At 44.2% G+C, this 20,992-nt stretch overlaps 1 protein-coding gene and 2 pseudogenes across 7 annotated transcripts; all 3 read left to right on the forward strand.

Moving 5' to 3' along the window:
* The first annotated feature begins 750 nt into the window (after nucleotides 1-750).
* LOC136461065 (uncharacterized) lies at nucleotides 751-7,201 on the forward strand (annotated as a pseudogene).
* A 686-nt stretch (nucleotides 7,202-7,887) lies between these two features.
* LOC136459163 (uncharacterized) lies at nucleotides 7,888-20,726 on the forward strand. 7 transcript variants are annotated; one of them, XR_010760153.1, is made up of 9 exons: nucleotides 7,888-8,210; nucleotides 9,026-10,103; nucleotides 10,186-11,645; nucleotides 11,733-11,801; nucleotides 18,913-19,113; nucleotides 19,194-19,468; nucleotides 19,538-19,772; nucleotides 19,840-20,156; nucleotides 20,242-20,726. XR_010760153.1 is itself a non-coding variant. In XM_066459056.1 (5 exons), exons 2-4 carry the CDS (start codon nucleotides 9,034-9,036, stop codon nucleotides 11,792-11,794), a joined length of 2,592 nt encoding a protein of 863 aa, XP_066315153.1. In that variant the 5' UTR covers nucleotides 7,888-8,210; nucleotides 9,026-9,033; the 3' UTR covers nucleotides 11,795-11,801; nucleotides 20,242-20,715. The 7 variants fall into 7 exon arrangements, 3 of the variants coding, with proteins under 3 accessions (XP_066315153.1, XP_066315154.1, XP_066315152.1); XR_010760154.1 differs by having other exon boundaries at nucleotides 19,538-19,756; XR_010760155.1 differs by having other exon boundaries at nucleotides 19,538-19,746.
* LOC136461066 (long-chain-alcohol oxidase FAO1-like) lies at nucleotides 15,067-16,628 on the forward strand (annotated as a pseudogene).
* Nucleotides 20,727-20,992: the final 266 nt, after the last annotated feature.

Here is a 20,992-nt window from a genome sequence, read left to right on the forward strand (position 1 = left end):
ACATACAATATGTGGTACTCCATGTTAAGAATTGATATATTTCTGGATCTATTTGGTAGGTACATACAACATGTTAAGATGTGGTATTGCATGAAATAATAAGTTTGTCGAGTGCCCGATATATGGGCCTAGCTAGGGGCCTAGCTAGGTGCTTCTTATTTTTTAAGGTTATTTGTTAACTAGGCCTGATTAGCATTGGAAGTTTGTGAGTGTAGTTTCCAATACATCCTCGTAGATATCAAACTTGCACAATCACATGTCTAGGTGTGCGACTCGAAGAGAACTTTCTCGGATCAATGACCTACTCATGGTGCTAAGTAAGTAAGTGAAGCTAGTAACATATAATTTTCTAATCGCATAGCACATTCTAATTTCACGGCCTTTCACACTTTATAGTGTCATGCTGAGTCAAGAAAAATATAGACGGGCACAGGAAGAACCATTTCGAGGCTCATTATATGGAAACACATACCCCTAGAATAGTTAATAGCCAACAACAAATGCGGGTTCTACATGATGTGGGCAATGCATTAGTATCTCAACGAGAGCACAATGGAAGGAAATAAAATGGTGTGTATGTTTCTCATTTTATGTATATCAGTTAATTCAATAAAACACGCTACTATTTTGTCTAACACTTGTGCACGTTGATGTCATCTTGCTTCAATGATAGCGTGAGAAACATAAAACCCCAAAAGCTATTAGACTTCGAGATCAAAGAACTACAAGACATAGCATGCATCCTTCGCCATGGACGATGTTTTGAGTAAAAGAGTATCTTTCAGGATTGATCAAGCCAAGGATAAGAGTAGTATAGATTCAGAGATGACGAAACTTCTATTGTAGTATATACATTTTTACTGTAACGACATATACATTATTGTAACATTTGTAATATAAATCTTGATGGATTTCTGATGTATGTGATGCTTTAAATATCCAGTCCAGTAACCATAGGAAATAAAAAATACATTACATAAAAATAATAAAATAAAATAATGAATAGCATATGGAAAAATCAAATCAGTTTGCCGAGTGCCCGATATATGGCACTCGACAAATCTCAATTTTGCCGAGTGTCATATCTGGGACACTCGGCAAACCCCTTCACGGCCCCACCGAGTAGTTTAGTTATTGAAAATGAAAAAAAACAAAACAAGGTTTGCCGAGTGCTAGATCTCGGGCACTCGGTAAACCCGTTCACAGCCCCACCGAGCAGTTTAGGTATTGAAAATGAAAAAAAAAATAACGGGTGTTTGCCGAGTGCTAGATCGCAGGCACTCGGCAAACCTCCTTTGTAACCACCCAGGACCCACCCCGCCGCACACATGCCGCCCACACCAGCCCCGCTGCACTCGAGCACACCAGCCCCACCGCCCACCCACACCACACCGCACACCACATCTACAAATCGGCGATAGAGGTGCTGCTGGGCAACGTCACCAACCTCCCCCTCATCGCTGAGACCCTGACCCCGAGCAAGCCCAGGAGGACCGCACGCCGTGCCCTCCCCGCGCCACCCTCCGTTGTCTCCGTGGTCTCCTCCGCCTGCTCCTCCTCCCGCCTCGGTCACGCCCGCGCCCAAGCCTTCCGCCGCCGCCTCGGCCAAGCCCATGCCCAAGCCTTCCTCCGCCGCCTCGGTCACGCCCGCGCCCAAGCCTTCCTTCGCTGCCTATGTCATCACACCCGCGCCAAAGCCTTCCTCCGTTGCCGGTGAGTGAAGCTACGGCACCGATTTGTGCTCGATCCACTGCAACTGGCTATGGTAGGCTAGTACTTCGATCCGCATCGAGCTGGGATTTCTAATCCTACGTCCTCCTCGTTTGTAGTCCTCGAGGAGGAGCGCAGCGTGCTCAAATCGCTGACCATCTCCACAGTTCACCGCAGGACCACCGAGGCTCAGGGGAGGTGGAGGTGGAGGAGGAACCCCGCCACCGCCAACAGCAAGGGCAAGGAACCTGTCGCTGCCACGGCGAGGTGCCCACCTCTTGGGAAATCTGCAAGGACCAACAGCAGGTGTGGTTACTTACCTTGCCTTGCCTGGCCCCAGTACATGTCATCTGCGTTGGTGTATGTTCAATTCAGCCTCGTTTGTGTTAACTAGAACACTGTAATACTCGATGTCTTAATGCTTGCATTGCTTGTTGCAAAAGAGTTGTTGTGATGTCATCTCACCTAGTGCTAAACGACCGTCATCCTTGCTAGTAGCTAGAGTACACATCATGCATCTAGATCATTCAATTTTGTTTTCTGTTTAGTATATAGCTAGGTACGATGGATGTACAGCACAGGATGGATGTCTGTATGAGCATGTGATGATCAACTTAATTGAGTTGAATTAATATACACACCAGCATTTAGTCGACAATTGACATCATAGCATGCATCCATGATGTCCATCTGTTTCTGTCTATCCGATCGATCCAACCATTTCCTTTAGTACATACATTTCATTTTATTTGATTCATTTGATTCACTCCTAGTATTTTCTTTGGTTTTTGAGAACATCTAGGACTCATCTCGAATTCTAGAATTAGGCCGAATCGTCAAAATCATATTGTTTCGGCAGCCTAAACTACAAACGACGGTTCATTCTGTGCATTCTAGACTTAAAAATGGCATGTTTGCCGAGTTGAAAGCTCTAGTTTGGTTTTGGTGAATTGATGAAACCCTAAGTGCTAACCTAGTTTATCAAGTGATCATGAGATAGGTAGCACACTCTAAGTCGTGAAACAAATGAAGATCATAGCATGATGAAGATGATGCCATGGTAATGATCAAGTGCTTAGACTTAGAAAGAAGAAAGAGAAAAATAAAAAGCTCAAGGCAAAGGTATAATTTGTAGGAGCTATTTTGTTTTGGTGATCAAGACACTTAGAGAGTGTGATCACATTTAGGTTTGATAGCCGTACTATTAAGAGGGGTGAAACTCGTATCGAAATACGGTTATCAAAGTGCCACTAGATGCTCTAACTCATTGCATATGCATTTAGGATCTAGTGGAGTGCTAACACCCTTGAAAATGTTTGTGAAAATATGCTAACACATATGCACAAGGTGATACACTTGGTGGTTGGCACATTTGAGCAAGGGTTAGGAACTTCACCGATGGAGTGTCCGCCCATAGAGTGCGGACAGTCCGACGGTGCCATCGACACTCTTTACAGAAAAGACAGAGGTCACTGAAAGTGACCGGACGCTGGTCTCGGTTGGACCGACGCGTCCGGTCAGTGGCAGCAGAGGGCACGTGTTTTGGTCTTCGACTGGACGCTGGCGCAAAAAGTGACCGGACACTGACAGGGTGCATCCGGTCAGTGCTGACGTACGCTGATGTGGGGTGTACAGAAGAGATGTTGAGTGACCAAACGCTGGGTGAGTCCGGTCGGGCATTTGGAACCTTACTAGAAACAACCGGATGCTGAGATCCAACGTCCGGTCACTTTCTAACTGACGCGTCCGGTCAACTCAAGTGACTATTGAGATCGGGACAAGTGGTTGTCGTCGGGCGACCGAACGCTGAGGTCCAGCATCCGGTCAACATAACCGGAGCGTCCGGTCAGCCCGTGTTGTGCCCAATGAAGGGGTACAACGGCTCTATTTCATGGGGGCTTCTATTTAAGCCCCATGGCTGGTTCAAGCTCACTCTCTTGGCCATTTACATTGACATAGCAACCTTGTGAGCTTAGCCAAAGTCCTCCCACTCATCTTCATCATTGATTCATCATCTTTGTGAGATTAGGAGAGAATCCAAGTGCATTGCTTGAGTGATTGTATCTAGAGGCACTTGATGTTCATGTTTTGCTACGGGATTTACTTGTTACTTTTGGTGGTTACCGCCACCTAGACAGCTTGGAGCAGCGAGGATCGTTGAGCAGAGGTTGGTAATTATCTCTGGCTCCGATCGTGGTGATTGTGAGGGGTTCTTGACCTTTCTCCGGCGGAGAGCCAAAAGGTACTCTAGTGGATTCCTCGTGGCTTGTGTGATACTCATCTTATGTTGATTGTGTGGCACCCTATTGAGGGTTTGGCGTGTGAAGCCAATTAGCGCGTAAACCTCTAAGTGAGTGAATCGCCACAACAAGGACTAGCTTGTCGGCAAGCAAGTGAACCTCGGTAAAAAATTATTATGTTCATCATTGATTCCGAGGTGATTGGTCTTCATTGTTATTCATCCTTGTGATTGATTGGTTCCTTCATCTACACGGCGGTATAACCTTCTTGATCACTCTCTTTATATTACCGTAAACTAGTTATCAAGCTCTTTAGTGTAGCTAGTTGTGAAAGCTTGCTTGCTTGGTTGGTGTGGCTCTTTAGTTAGCCTTTGAGAGCACACTAATATAGGGTAGTGTCATAGCTATTGTGTGAATAGATATTATCTAAACTATAATTGTGGTAGGTGGCTTGCATTTTGAGTAGGCTAGCGCAACACTTGCTTCACCTCATAATTGTCTAACTATTTTGTTAAGTGTTGTTGTAGAAATTTTTATTAGGCTATTCACCCCCCTCTAGCCATTAGGACCTTTCACGAGTGTCAGCCCTTTGACACTCGGCAAAGAAGTCAAATTCTATCGATTTTGGAATGGGCTTTGCCGAGTGCTCATACTGTGGCACACGGCAAAAGCAGTAAGTTTGCCGAGTGCCACTATTTGACACACGGTAAACTGGACAGCTTTGCCAAGGGCCCCAAGTTTGACACACGGCAAAAAGGAAATCTTTGCCGAGTGCCTCACCGTTGACACTCGGCAAATGTGCCGTGACTGTTTCCCCTTTGTCACGTAATTTTTTTTGCCGAGTGTCGTTTTCAGCTCTCGGCAAAGTCTTTGCCGAGTGCCCGACAAAAAACACTCGGCAAAGCTACTGTTTGCCGGTACTATAGATGTCGTGTCCTCTTTGCCGAGTGTTACACTCGGCAAATCCTTTGCCGAGTGTTTTGTGGCCTTTGCCGAGTGCCTGTGGCACACGGCAAACCTACTGTTTTCGGTAGTGCTGGCAGCGGAGATCCAAAGGTGAAATTCGTGCCAAGTACCTAGCTTTTCCCTCACATTTGAAAAGTAAGGCATTAGTTCATTCTCTTGATCGAGTTTTGTTTTAGTGGTGAAATTCATGGAGAGATGACGACAGGTGTGCTTGTTTCTACACTCGCAGCTTATCTCAATTCTCTTACAAGGGAAGGGGTTCATGGTGCTATATGAAATCTTATTGTTTGAATTCATCATGTTCCTGTAAACCTAGTTGATTTAGTGGGATCCTGCTAAAATTCATACTGACTACTGATTTTTTGTTTTTGTAACACACGAGTGATCATGTGCATGTTTACTCTACTATTTTTTGTGCTTTTAAAAAATAGATTGATTGTTAAACGTCGTTTTATGTTGTTTAAGCATGATTTATAGGAAACCATGATGCAGCAAACCTGTGGTTTAAATCTCAACTCTAGCGATCTTGATTTGATATGGCTTTAAGAAAAATTGGTTAACCTTGCTACAATTTAGTTTTTACAGTACTTCTGTTCATTTCAAGCTTCAGCAGCTTGCTCCATATCACGCTTCTCCATTGTGCTTCTAACGGCTAGAATATCTTATGGTATTCTATTCATCTGTACAGCTGACAAGAAGCAGCAGCTCGACTGTATTAATTTTCAGAGATTCAGTTGGACTTCAGTAGCTTGCAAATAAACCTTGGACACCATTCCGTTTTTCATTGAATCAAATTTCCATTTGGCGCTGTAATTTTCACTTTCCTATCTTCTGTTGGCTTCAGTGAACAAAACAGGTCATCTGGGCAACAGCAGAAAATCAACTATTTTATTTCTTCAGAGTTTTAGTTCTATAAGAGCAGCTTAGCTATTTTTGTTCTGCAGTTCACTTCTTCAGCAGGGTACTGCTCGTCGATTTATTTCTGCAGCTTGGTGCAGGCTGTCCATCTCAACTATTTTTCTTTGATTGGTTAGAAGTTTTCTTCTCTGGTTTTCAGATCTTTAAGAGTGATTTTTTCATCAATAGCATCATCAAGTGTCTATTCTCTCTCTGGCTTGGTCATCAACAACAGCTGCTGCAATTCAGAGTGCATGCTTTCTCATCTATCACAACTACTGTAACTGATTAATGGAGAATCTCAGGTAGTGCACAGGTATTAATTCCTCAAGCCTGTACATCATCTCACCCATAATTCCTGTGAAATGTCTATGTGAGCTATATATAGTGTTGCAATAGTTTTGAACTTTTCATGCGATCATTAGCTTTGGACTAGTGAGCTTGATAATTATTTTCGCATGTTTAATTAGACCTCTTATTAGCAGGCTTATTTGTGAATTGATTAATCTGCACCTATTGCTTTGCTTCTGCACTGCTTTGAGATTCCTAATTGCCTTTTCGGTAGTCCTGTTTGTTGGAATTTGGATCCAGTTTGGTACAGATCCTGTGTAACTTGAAATTCTTAACATGATCCTCACAGTTAATAACTTATGCAAGATTTTCATATACCATTTTATTCAATCCATGAGATGTGTGTTTGTTCATTCCCATCTAAACTTAAAGATCAGTGCTAATTTGTGTTTCTTTTTCTCTACCCTTTTCCGATTAGTGTGAAGTACACCTATACTGGATTCAACATTTTCCTTCTATCTCCTTTAGAGTCTACTTTTCTTAATAAAATTATGCTAATTTTTGCTTCTATTCTTTCAGAACCCAAGGAATTTACTTTTGTGTTTTACCATCTTCAGAACTAGAGAGTAAGATGACCTACAACTTAATAATCCATTTTCCACATTACTTATATGTAAACAAAATTACCCAATAGATTAATATAGTGATGTCTCATTGTATTTTTCAGACAATATTTGAGAGGTTTGATCGTGATCGAAGTGGTAGAATTGATTCATCTGAACTGTGTGATGGTCTTCTCACTCTGGGATATTCTGTCTCTCCAAACGTGAATGTTTTTTTAAGCAGGAAGATAGAGTTTGAGTGGAGCACTCGAGTGATGGAATGGTCAATTCAAGCCAACCTTTGCTGTAGTTGTAGACATAGCTCATTAGATTTTGATGTGTACAAGTACAAACAAGTGTGTCAAATACCTTTTGGGTTTGAAGTTTGAACAATGTGTGTAGCTAAGCTGAGTTTGATATGAGATGGTTTTATTCCAGATGTGTAAACAAATCATATTTTTGGTTTAATTGCTTTGTCAAAATGCTTTTTAACCATATATTATTTTGAAAAATTAATGATGTTTCAATATTGTTTGAGGCTAGTAAATAAAGTGTTGCAATGTAAATTGTCGGTATCATCATCTGGCGGTGGCAATATATATTACATACCTACAACAACCAAACATTTAGTGTGGCAATTGGCAATATAGGGTTCCACCTATAGCAACTAAACAACAAATGTGGCAATAGAGTGTTCCACCTATTCTAGTAGAGTAGACAATCACTGTAACACTAGACAAATGTTTCAATAGATTAGTTATTGTGTTACAAACTCATTCTACTATAACCTGAAGTATTACTAGAGCAAAAAAATGTGTTACAATAGAAAATCGCTGTAACACTAGACAAATGTTCCTTTAGATAAGTAAATGTGTTATAATAAACCAGTCTAGAGTAACATGGCCAATTGGAACAAAAAAAAAAGATGTGTTACTAAGAGAGCTAGTAACATTTTTTTTATCCTATACTAACAGAAGTTGGTTACTGTATCTTTGCGCTGCAGTAGTGAGAGCAGTTCTTATTCGCGAGCTAGGTGCAGGGGCGGACCCAACACTAGGGCAGCCCAGGCCATGGCCCTAGTCGCGGCCCATGTAACAAGGGAGCAAGTTTTCAGTTTTTTGGCCCATCATCAAGCAATCCAACAACACTGCAGGCAGCCCAGGCAAAGTGAGCAACGGAGACAGTCACAGAGAGCCGCTCGGCCTTGCGAGTCGCGCAGGCGCAGCCGCGCAGGGGAGTCGCGAGTCACGACCGCCGCTCCACGGCCGGCGCCCGGCGGCGGCTCCGCCAGTCCGCACCGGCGCTGGCTGCGCAGCCGGCAGCCTACGCCCACTGGCCCTGCCTCCACGCTCCGGCTCCGGCGTTCCGCGGTGGCCGGCGGCGCAGCCTCGCGCCCTCGCCCCCTCCGCTGTGCACATTCGCGGCGGCGCGGCCGGCGGCTCCTACCTCTGTTCCTCACTTCCTCAGCCAGTCAACCGGGTGCCGGGCGCCCGTCTGCTGACCGGTGAGCCTCCTGCCTCCTTCCTTGCAAGTTGTTTGGTCGTTTGGATCTGAAACGACTGAAAGCCAGGTCAAATAGAACCAGGGAGGGATTGATTAGAACATTTGAATACCACTGCCATGTTCCCAATTTCCATGTTCGCACAAGTATAGAGCGAGCAATCTCAACTTTTCTGTATGTACCAAGTCTGCATCCCATTATATAGCTTTTCTGCCATCTCCATGTTCGCACAAGTAGCATACAAATTTATGAGAGCACTACTGAGGTGAGCACTGATAAGAATGTCTGACACCAACATGTATGAGTGGACGGCTCTCCCAGTTCTCAAATGCCTTATATCATGCCCACAAGCTGATAGTGATAGAACAGTAGCAAGGATCAATTGGTCTGGAAGAACTCCAGAATTCTTCATCTTAGCAAATAGAAGCAAAGCTTCTTTGTAGTTCCGAGTCTGACAATAACTGCCAATTGATATCAAAGAGGTCTATAACAGTTTCTATGAAAAATGCAACTGCCAAGTAGCATGTAGAATGGAGAATACAGACTAGCAGCAAACAAATTACCAAGTTATGTTAAAAATGGAGAAATCTGACAAGAAACACAGTTTTTCTAAAGGTTTGAGATAATACTTAATGCCTTCCAAATTTGAAGACAGAATTACTATACTTCACAAACTGGGCAGAGCTGATCTGAATCATCTGATTGAATGTGAACCTAATTAACTTGGCAAAGGCCAACAGACTGAAACTGATTTAATTTTAAATTTCTAATTTCCAAGTTCCCAATTTCAACCATTTGATTCTAATTTCTCATTACAGTACACCAGATGAAGAGGACTAGGACTTTAGTTTCATATTTCTCTCGAGTTCCTGAGCAACAGGGTGCTGCCGAACAACAACCGCAATCTCAAGCTCCTCCACCGCAATCTCAAGGTACAGAACAGGAGACAATTGGGACTAGAGCTAGTGCTGCACAAGCACAGAACCAACCTAAGGAAGTAAGAACAGCTACAACTAGTTTGCCTACAGTAGAACAAACTAGAAATGAAAATATTGATTTTGTGGAGGAGGAGGAGGAGGGCGGTTCCAATCATGTCCTTAATCCTCAAGATATTATTGCAGATCCAGGTTGTCGAAAACCAATTGAGAAAATGCATCCAAACATTAGGGATGATGCAAAAAGAGAGTATGTCTTGTTAGGTCCATGTCAACCAAAAGGTCATGCATATCCCAAAAGGAAAATATATGGTCACAATAGGAGTTTTCATGATACATGGTTCACAAATCGTGCTTGGTTGGAATATAGTGTCTCTAAGGATGCTGCTTTTTGCTTCTATTGTTATCTATTTAAACCATTGAGAGTTGATAACTTTGGTGTTGAATCCTTCACAACAAATGGGTTTACTAATTGGAAAGATGGACCAAAATTATTTGATGATCATGCTAATTCTGTGCTTCACAATAAGGCAAGAAAGGACTATGAGTGTTATAAAAATCAGAGACAAAGTGTATCACATGTAATTTCTAGGGGAAGTCAAAAGGAAGAAGAAGAATATAGAGGTCGATTACTCATTATATTGGGAGTTGTAAAATTTCTTCTATTGCAAGCACATGCTTTTCGTGGACATGATGAGTCATCTCACTCAAGCAACAAGGGGAATTTTTTAGAAATGCTAAACTGGTATAAGGGAAAAGATGCAAAAGCTGCAAGGTTACTTGCTAGTGCTGCTAAGAACAACACAATGACTTCTCCTAAAGTTCAAAAAGACTTGTGCAAAGCTTGTGCAGAACAGACCACCAAAGCAATTGTTGCTGAAATTGGGGATAGGAAGTTTGCTGTTCTTGTTGATGAGGCACGGGATGCATCAATCAAGGAACAAATGGCTGTTGTCTTGAGGTAATGGGATCTGTATTTTGTTGTTGTTGTTGAATTCTTGTTTGAACTTCATTGCTGATTTTGTTGCTCTATGTGACTGTAGGTTTGTCGATGCACAAGGACAAGTTATTGAGAGGTTCTTTGGTATGAAGTCTGTTGCTGATACAACTTCATCATCTCTGAAGGAAGCATTGGATGGTATGTTTGCTCATCATGGTTTGTCTATGTCTAGAGTCCGTGGGCAAGGGTATGATGGGGCATCTAATATGAGAGGACAATTTCATGGGCTGCAAAGACGGATACTAGACGAGAATCCATATGCTTTTTATATACATTGCTTTGCACATCAATTGCAATTAGTGGTTGTCTCAGTAGCACAGTGTTGTGGTTCAGTATTTGATTTCTTTAACATCACCTCTTTGATTGTCAACACTGTCAATGTTTCTTGTAAGAGAAGAGATCAGTTGGCCCAAAACCACCATGACAATATTGTAAATCAATTGGAAAATTGTCAAATTTTTAGTGGTAGAGGAAAAAATCAAGAAACTAGCCTTGCAAGGGCAGGCGATACAAGATGGGGTTCTCATCACAAAACCTTGTGTCGCCTTTTCCATATGTGGGATTCAGTCTTAGAGGTATTAGAAAATATTGCTGAAGATGGTGTTGGAGATAAGAGAACAACAGCTTCAGGCTTGCTGTTACAAATGGAGAATTTTGAGTTTGTGTTTATATTGCATCTTAAGATCAGATTATTGGGCATAACAAATGATTTATCACAATGCTTGCAAAGAAAAGATCAGAATATTGTTCGGGCTGTTGGGTTGGTTGGGATCACATTGCATAAAATTAATGATGTAAGGCAGCATGGTTGGGATGAGCTGTTTGAGGAGGTAACGGAGTTCTGTGCAATCCATCACATCATTGTCCCAAATATGGAGGAGAACGTAACTGTTCGAGGTCGTTCAAGGGGCCGTGGAGGGCAGCAGGTAACCTACTACCATCACTTCAAAAATGAGATCTTCAATGTGGTGCATGACCAAGTTATTGTTGAATTAAATAATCGGTTTGCTGAAAGGTCTACCCAATTATTGAGATGCATTGCATGTTTAGATCCACGAAATTTCTTTGCCAACTATGACCGTGAGAAACTAATTGAACTTGCTCAGATTTATGATGTTGATTTCTCCCAATATGATCATGATCGGCTTCCGCAACAACTTGATAACTTCATTAGTGATGTGAGAGCTGATCCTTCCTTTGCAAATTGTACTGACCTTGGTGAACTTGCTATAAAGATGGTTCAAACTGAAAGGCACACAACCTTTCCATTGGTTTATCGTCTTATTGAGTTGGCCTTGATTTTACCTGTTGCAACCGCCACAGTAGAAAGGATTTTCTCAGCTATGAAGATTGTCAAGACTGAGTCTCAGAATAAAATGGCGGATGAGTGGTTGAATCATAGGATGGTATGTTATGTTGAGCGAGCTGTGTTTGCAACCATCCAAAATGATGACATCTTATGGCATTTTCAAGAATCGAAGACCCGAAAGAAGAAGTTACCTAGTATGTTACATAAATTGCTCCTTTTCTTATTAACCTTTACTTGCTTATTTTCTTATTAACCTTTTTGCTTGCTCCTTTTCTTATTAGGAGTTGTTATTGAGGACAAGGAAGTGGACGATGCGAATGCACCAAATCAGGAGCGTCACTAGATACTAGGTATTTATTTTTCAATGTTCCATGATATTTCTTAGCTATTAATTGTATAGTTGAAGAACTTTTCTTGCAAACTTTGCTTGAGAATAATTGTTTTCTGCGACATATATGGTCTTATAGACTATGCTGTAGCTTTGGATTTTTGGCCGCTAAGATTTAGCCCTAGTCTTGGCCAAATCATGGGTCCGCCACTGGCTAGGTGTATAGCAGCGCACCGAATTTGTGCTGGAGGTGCCCTTGTTTACAAGCATGAAGAGATTCCTGACGATGTGACGGAAGCATCAAGCATCTCCTCTTTTCTTTTCCCGTGCTGACCTGGTGCTTACATAGAAAGGGATCGGAATGTTCAAATCAAAGATATAGCATGTGTTGTTTAGCTGAAAGGTGGTGCCGAAAGTTCTTGCCCACAGTGTGGAGCCATTTGCGATTTGCGATAGGGCTTGGTGTGCGGTAGATGCCCCAGCCTGGCCGGTCGAGGGCATGTATTCCAGAGCTAGATGCGGCGGTTGACGACACGGCAGCCTACGACGGGTTTTATTGTCGATCAGTCGACGGTTGGATTGATTGTCTTTGCAATTCAGGCTCCGTTCGCTGGGAGGAATTCTAGATAAATCTGAAGAAATTTGTGAGAGAAAAACATTGTTCTGGATAGAAAAAGAAGCGGATCAAGCCGGGTTTAAGGGCACGTGAACGGGGCCTCAGTTGCTCTAGGACATGTTTAATGGCCCTGTTCGGCTTACCCCATATTCAGCTTGTTCGGCTTATTTTTTCAGCCGAAACAGTATTTTTCTCTCACAACAATTCAGCCACAACAGTGTTTTTCAGTCAGTTTTAGCCAAGTTTCAGACCAGCGAACGGGACCATAAACATATACATGTTCCCTCCTATAAGTGTTTCTATTCGCTCCTATAAACGATTCTAGGAGCCGACATTGAATATTAAGATTAATGAAGTTGCCATGTATCTCGCTGTTGATGGACACATATCACCTGCAAAGTCGTCCAAACCTGCACATCCATGCTGAGTTAGAGATTTGAACGTAGACGATCAATTTTCACTACAAGGAATCTAACTATTCAAATAAGATCAGATTTCACCATACTGGCTTAACATTGTGGAATGGCTTTATAATCTTTAGCTGATACAAACAGACTACATGTGGAAGCAGCTTCCACAGTTTACATGCTTACAGCTACCTTTTCACAATTCCAAAATCTAGCCCTCGTATATAATCATACAAACAATACCCAACTTTTACAGTATCTAGCTAATCTTAATGGTTCTATCTTGCTGGTTTCTGAATGTATAGTGTGCGCTAGATTTAACCCAATTACTCAAAAGTGGCTAACCCGAGGTTTTGGGCTGGCTGGGCAGTTTATTCCGCAATCTCATTTGGACCTAGTGTAAGGCCCCATACAAATCAGGTCCACTAAAGGCATTCTCTCTTTTAGAATTCTGGATACATCAGGTTTTGGTGGGTTTCCTTGTTCAATCGCTGAGAATAAAGTCGACTTAGGAGTATGTTTTTTTAATTGTGATGCTCCTTCGTCTGTTGGGAATCAGTTTCGAGCTTCTATCTCACAGTTTTTATCTACTCCTAAGTCCTACAAAGGAAGAGACGAGAGCGTAGAGCGGCATGGGCTAGGCCTGTGCAAAGATGTAGACTCCTTACCAATCAGGTCCACAGAAGGCATGTGGATAGATCATGGCCGGCTCTCCAAGAAACTGAACATAACAGTTTTTTTACCAGACTAGAAATGGAAGCGCACTTCGCGGCGCTCTACCAATGCCTCATTAGAGCTCAATTTAAGATTGTAAGGAAGTAGTACAAAAATATATGGAGGAACTCATAAAAACACATGATATTGGTAACACTAATTGCATGGTCTATCCATATAATTTACATGAAGACTTAAATTCATTAGGCAGAATAGCCGTTTTGGTCCCTGGACTATTACTCGAGGCTCACTTTCATCCCTGAAGTTTCAAAATGGCTATTTTAGTCCTCAAACTCTACTTTTGGGCTCACTTTCATCCTAGAACTATGAAGATGATCATTTTAGTCTTCAAACTTTGCATTTTGGACTCAATTTCATCCATAAACTATCAAAGTGCATTTCGGTCTTCAAACTTTATCTTCAACTCAACTTTGTCTATAAATAAAACTTTATATTTTAGGCACAATTTCATCCATGAATTACAAAATGCATTTTGGCTCAACTATAATAATATAGGGTTATAGGTCCAGCACCACCCATGTTTTGAGATGGACGATTATTGTTAGGTACTATTGTCCCTAGTGTCATCCCAGCTAGCGAATCGGATAGCAGACTTTCAACATTTATATTCATATTCTAAGATGCATATAGATATAAACATTATTAAATATGAACTATTTTTAGCCTATGGATAAAAAAAATATTATTTTATACACTAATTATTTTTTAGTTGAGCCTAACTCTAGAAGTAGCTAAGGAAAAAATTATAGATTTGCTATTATTTCAGTATATATCCATGTATTCTTAGGGAATAAATAGTGTTCCAAGCAACTGTAATTGCTCCCACAAAAATTATTTAATTGGATATATATATATACAAACGGTACCATTATAAGGTAACATAACAGCTTGGGATTATTAATGGCCACTAAAGAGTTTTTATGAATATTATATGTTCTATCTCCAATCGTTGGTGGTGTTAGAGATGAACAGGTGCAACAGTGCAATGTTCCACGTAGGACGATAGACAAAGTTCAGTTGAAAAATAAAAGTTTAAAGTCTGAAATACATTTTGATAATTTACGGATCAAGTTGTGCCCAAAACGCAAAGTTTGAGCACTGAAACGATTATCTTCATAGTTCTGGTATGAAATTGAGCCTAAAAGTAGAGTTTGAGGACTAATACGGCCTTTTTGAAAGTTTGGGGATGAAAGTGAACCTTGAGTAATAGTTCAGGGACCAATACGACTATTCTGCCAATTCATTACTACATAGATTGTTTTCCCAGTAGTTTAGAACACTAGTACAAATTTGCATCCAAAGTACTAAATGGGTTACTGATGGTAATAACGAAAGAGTTAAATACACCGGAGGTCCATTAACTTATGCAGGGATTTCGGTTAGGTCCGTCAACTTTGAAAGGTGATTTATGGGTCCATAAACTTTCTAAGTCATTCACCACAGGTCCAAACTTGTCCACATGTGCATCTAGCAGTGACATGGCATGCTGACTGGACAACTCCCAAATGAGGCAATTCGTCGAGCAAGTCATGGATGTGAGAGAAGTAGCATGCAGGCCACGGGAAGAAGGTCCAACGGAAGTAGCGCCATCGTCGCGGCCACTGGATAGCGGCATCATGGAGACCAGATCCCTGAATGACGCCACGCTGCTCAGGTCACTCACGGAGAGAGGACTGGCGGTGAAAGCGGACGTGTCGGGCGCGCACCACACTATGCAATGCGACGTCATCATCGTCGGTTCCGGTTACGGAGGCGGCGTGGCCGCCGCTGTGCTGGCGGCTGCGGGGCACAAGGTCATCGTCGTCGAGAAGGGGGACTACTTCACAGCCAAGAACTACACCTCCGTGGAGGGCTCGTCCATGTAGCGCCTCTACGAGAAGGGAGGCATCTTCTGCAGCTCCAACGTGACGACCATCATGTTCACGGGCACCATGGTCGGCAGCGGCTCCGTGATCAACTGGTCGGACAGTATCCGCATGCCGGAGTGGGTCATGCAGGAGTGGCGCGCGAGCATGGGCTCCCTATGTTCAGGAGGCGGGAGTACGTGTATGCCATGGACGCGGTCTGCCCGGCTCGTGGTGACCGGCGGGTGCCGGGAGGAGGGGTTCCGGTACGGCGGGTGCCGGCTCACGGTGACCGCCGGCGCGGTCATACTAACAGGCTGCAAGGCCGAGCATTTTGTACTCGAGAGCAACCCCGGCGGCGAGAACGACCGGAGCAAGAAGTGTGTGGGCCTAGTGGCGGCGTGCATGAGCGACGGCATCACCAAGAAGTTGCGCATAGAGGCCAAGGTTTCCATCTCGGCGTGTGGCGCGCTCATGACGCCGCCTCTCCTCCGCAACAGCGGGGTCAAGAACAGGCACATCGGCCGCAACCTTCACCTACACCCGGTGTCTATGGCGTGGGGCTACTTCCCGGACGGCACGCCGGAGGCAGCCGTAGAGCTCAGTGGCAAGTGCTACGAGGGCGGCATCATCACGACCATGCACCGTGTCACCGCCCGCACCATCATCCAGACGCCGGCGCTGGGGCCCGGGTGCTAGGCTTCGCTGATCCCCTGGGAGTCTGGCCGCGACATGAAGGAGTGCATGCTCCGGTACGCACGCACGCCTTCACCCTGGTCCGCGACCGCAGCGCGGGGCACGTGGACGGCGAGGGCCGCGTGCGCTGCGCTCAGAGCCGGGAAGACGTGGAGGAGCTCCGCAACGGGCTGCACCAGGCGCTGCGCATCCTGGTGGCCGCCGAAGCGGCCGAGGTGGGCACCCACCATAGCGATGGGCTCCAGCTGCGGTGCAACGGCGGCCTCCGCGATGAGGACCTGGAGGCGTTCCTCAACAAGGTGACCGTAGGGAAAGGCCCCATGCTCCCGGGGCCTGACACGTGGGCACTCCATTGCTTGGCGCACCAGATGGGCAGCTACCGGATGGGGTCCAGCCCGAAGGACGACGCCGTGGATGGGCGCGGCGAGAGCTGGGAGGCGGAGGGGTTGTACGTGTGCGACGGCAGCCTACTGCCCACAGCTGGTGACCATGCTACTTCTCTCACATCCATGACTTGCTCGACGAAATGCCTCATTTGGAGTTGTCTGTAACGTCCCGCCTCTACAAGGCCGGGCCCGCTTATATCTGGCAGCTTTTCTAGGACATAGACTGCCCTCACAGACCCACACAAGTCTTTTCTGCGCACTTTGTTCTCACTCATGCACACCCGGGAAGGACTTCCCGGTCGGTCACTTTGTTCTCACTCATGCACACCCGGGAAGGACTTCCCGGTCGGTCACCCATCCTGAAATTACTCTAGACCAAGCACGCTTAACATCAGAGTTCTTTAGAGATGGGCTTCCAGAAAAGAAGTTGCAACTTATTGATATGAGTATCCTATTAATCCTATTAAGCCCTAGGCCGGAATGTTACATTGTCCAGTCAGCATGCCATGTCACTGCTAGATGCACACGTGGACTAGTTTGGATCTACGGTGAACGACTTAGAAAGTTTATAGACCCAGAAATCAATTTTCAGAGTTGATGGACCCAGAACCCCACAATAAGTTAATGAATCTCCGGTACATTTAACTCATAACTAAAAGAGGCAGCCTGTTCACCCAGATATCCGGTTGACTAAAATAGTAGCAAGTTCCTTCAACGCCACAGGTAAAGAGTGGCCTAGGCTGTTCCTGTTCGCAGATGTTTGGTAGTTTTTCGCCATGCTTAGGCGGGCTCTAAAATTCTCTGATGGGAGTAAATTCAGGTTCGCACCTTTCTATGGAGTGACATGCATAGTACATAGAAGTGCCATAGAAATTTAGGCATCTGTACACGTACATCATTTGCATTAGCAGAAAGATCAACTGATAAAGAAAACAGAGCAAGCTTGTCTGATTATTCGGTTCTGTAGCTAGTGGGTAGTGGCTGCACTAGTTATATATAAACATATCAAATCAAATAAAACAACTAAACATGTGGAGCATATCACTGCTTATTACATTCTCGTATTTCACGATTAAGCAATTTGGACCAAATAGTAATGTAGAATAAACCTCACTGGACTCGCCAGCTTCTGAGATCCTCAGTTTCCTCACGCGCCAAGGCCGGGGGATCTTCCAAGAAACCCGCGACGTGCCCTCGCGAGCTCGTGGCACTTCCATGCCATGGACTGATGGACCCTCTGGAGGCTGGTCCTCCCCTGGCAGCCACCACACTCGAGCTCGCCAGCGGTGCCGGAATCTGGCGGCGCCCGAGCAGCCTCCTAGCAGCGGAGAGAGATATGAAGAGAACAGATAAAGAGAAAGGTGAAAGGAGATGGGTGAGAGAGATAAGAGAAAGGGAGAGGGAGTCGTGCGGTGCTCACGGCTTAGCGTGCCCCGTGAGGCCGTGACCCATCGTCGAGACCACGACGCCTCGCTTCTACAATCTACACCCGTCCTCACTGTCCGTGGGTCCACGCGCCCCAGGGACCACTGGCCCAGTGAAAATTCAGTTTTGCACCCGACAGGGAGGCGGGATGGCCACGAGGTGTTGGGCCTGTTGGCTCACGCTCCCTGAACCAGAGCCCCCTCTCTGCATGTGGGCTCTCGCTATACTATGGTCCATCCGTCAGTGAGTCATGTTGGAAATTCGCTTGCAGCACAACGCAAATGCGACGCACGACGAGGCGCCCGAATTTTTTACAATTTGACATTTTTTTTTTGAAAGTTTCTCACAAATAGATCTCTGGCGGAAAGAATTTAGAAAATGGACCCTTAGCTCGGCACCATTTATGCTGGCGCCCCGTCTCTGGCGCCGAGCTCCTGGGCACGGTCGGTGCCCTGCCAGGGGGCTCGGCGCCAGAGTGGCTGGCGCCGAGCTCGGCGCCGTAGTGAGTGACGCCGAGGTCCCTGTATTTAACCCCAGCCCAATCTTCTTGCCCGAACGTTCTTCCTCTTCTTTCTCCTCTCTCTCGGGTTTTTCTCTCCCCACTTCACCCTACCTCACGAATCGACATATTGGACCTTGAAAACCTTGATTTGGTCCGTAGATCTTCGAGAGCAAGATATCCTCGCTCACCTCCTTGTTTTTTTCGCATCGATTCGGTATATATTAGTCAGATTTTTTTAACCTAAGAATCGTCATCACTTAGGGTTTTATTCTATCCCTCAATATATGTATTATATAACCGTAGGTTGATTTCAAGGCATGAAAAAAACTAGCAAACCTAGGCGCATGTAGTTATGTTATGGGTTCATTGTTGTGGATCAAATGAGAAACCCTAGGTTTAGGGTATAATGTTAACTACTTTTGGTTCTTAGAACGAAATTGGTTGTATTGTAGTTATGGTTCTCATTGATATTTATTTATGATATTTTGATTTATGTTTGTTAAATTACATCCGTTTTGTAAGATGCAAGAAATGTTTTGGGAGGAGTTTTGGCGAAAATGGGATCGTCCTCGAGAATTATACCCCGACGCGTCTAGCAAAGATGCCCCCGTCTCTCCTGACCTTCCTGTCCCTAACTGTGACTGTGGTTTCTCGGCCCATGTTTTTCAATCAAAACATCCGGACACAGCCACGCGTTGCTTCTACACATGTAGTCGGTTTAATGTAAGAAATTGTTTGCACTATCCTTTATCTTTATTTGTTTAAGTATGGTACTAATATTTTGTTGAAATCTCGTTGTATAGGACCATGAGAGGTGCTTTTTCTTTCAGTGGATCGATGGTGCAGACAAGTTTGATCCTAAGTACCTATTTTTCGACGATTGGTTTAAAGGAAGACATCCACGTGAGCACTTCAAGCGGTGGGTTCCACCCCCCCTAACCCTCCGGCAATGACGGCTAAGGAGAAGCACCTAGCCGCAGTTAGACGACTCGAGGAACCTTCTCTGTGCGATTGCAGAGATCGAGCTATGATAAACCCTGAGAATACGTTGGAGTTTGTGTGTCCAAACAAACATGAAGTAAGTGCAAAGTGTATGTGTTAAAATCTTGAGCTATATGTGTTCATGTACTAATGTCTCATTATTTAGGTGTTTTCAATGGCGAAGTGTCGTTTCAAGGAGTGGTTGTATGGTCCTAAGAACCAATGGCCGGAAGAACCGTGGAGGGTTAAGGAAAAGAAGAAAGAAAGGGTAATCTACAAAGCACCTCCTGTCATGTGCGAATATGGTGTAAAATCCAACTATGGCCTAGTCCCTTCGGAGCTCGGAATAGACCATTATTGCGGCCATATGATTGAGTATGATGAGGTTCATTATTTTTCTGGTAAACATGAAATCGTATTTTGTTTGTTTTGCTAAGACATATATGATATAATATTTCTTTTGAACAGAGCACTAGAAAATGCAGTTGGGAATGTTATGATGGTCAAACTAAGTTCTTGGATGAACTGAAGAAGAGGCAACTAATTGCATGGAAGAGGGGATATGGACCTGACTACGTCAACCTATTCGTTAAACATCACAAAGAAAAGATGCGTGAGTTTGCTAGACAGCGCGGTTTTTTATAACCCGATCGATGTTAGGCTTAACAAATGGGGATTGGAGAGACGGATGACGTTAGAGGAGGAGAGGGCAAGGAATGAGGCAAGGGAGGAGACAAGAGTATAGATGCAGGTCTTGAACGAGCATGTTGCTACATTATGTGTCAGTGAGTGCTTCAAAACCTTTTTTCGTTGCCTGATTTTAAATGTAATATAATTGCGTTGCTAACTGATTCCATTTTATACATGAAGGGATTGGTAGCAGCGGGGAACATGCCACAGAGGTGGCTCATGCAAGGTATGAGGAGAAGAAGTTAGATGGCCATAGATCACGACCTGGTCGCACCGTTCAATCACCGATTGTGTTGTCTGGTGAGGGAGATGAGGATGCGGACGACATTGCCAGACTGAGTGAGCTCATTGCTCTAGCAGAGGTGGGCATACAGGCGCAGGAGGCTGAGGACGACACTAGCAGACTGAGCGATCTTATCGCTGTAGCAGAGGTGGGCATTCAGGCATAAGAGGCTAACGATGATACTGGCAGACTGAGCGAGCTCATCGCTCTAGCAGAGGCGGGCTTACAGGCAGAGGGGGATGATGACGCGTTCTTCACTCAGGCTGCAGCGGCCGCAGATGAAGCGGAGGCCGCTTACTACAAGTGACAGGCAGGTCAGAGCAACGCAGTTGAGCCTAGCCACAGCAATAGGGTTGTAGTAGATGACTGGTACTCGGATGATGAGTTGCTTACTCAGTACGTTTCAAACTGAGGATTTGGAAGTGCATTTGCCTCTATGTCTACTGTCGGCACGTAGTTGTAGTATTAATATGTTGTGTAATGTGGCATAGTATTGAACTTTTAACTATGTGGTTGTTTTCATTATCTATGGTCTTAATATTCCGCTTAATGATACAGACGTATTTAAATTTGGACACGTGCTGCAAAAAAACTTAACGACGTACGACATTATATAAATCAACACACGAAACACATTAAATGGCATGT

Source organism: Miscanthus floridulus, chromosome 6, assembly GCF_019320115.1.
Source record: "Miscanthus floridulus cultivar M001 chromosome 6, ASM1932011v1, whole genome shotgun sequence".
In the NCBI taxonomy this organism is placed as follows: Eukaryota; Viridiplantae; Streptophyta; class Magnoliopsida; order Poales; family Poaceae; genus Miscanthus; species Miscanthus floridulus.

Excerpts from the sequence above, each read along its gene's own strand:
- LOC136459163 (XM_066459056.1), top strand. The coding sequence starts at position 9,034 with ATGAAGAGGACTAGGACTTTAGTTTCATATTTCTCTCGAGTTCCTGAG. Across the intron at positions 10,104-10,185 it reads CAAATGGCTGTTGTCTTGAG|GTTTGTCGATGCACAAGGAC; the intron begins GTAATGGGATCT and ends ATGTGACTGTAG. Across the intron at positions 11,646-11,732 it reads CCGAAAGAAGAAGTTACCTA|GAGTTGTTATTGAGGACAAG; the intron begins GTATGTTACATA and ends TTTTCTTATTAG.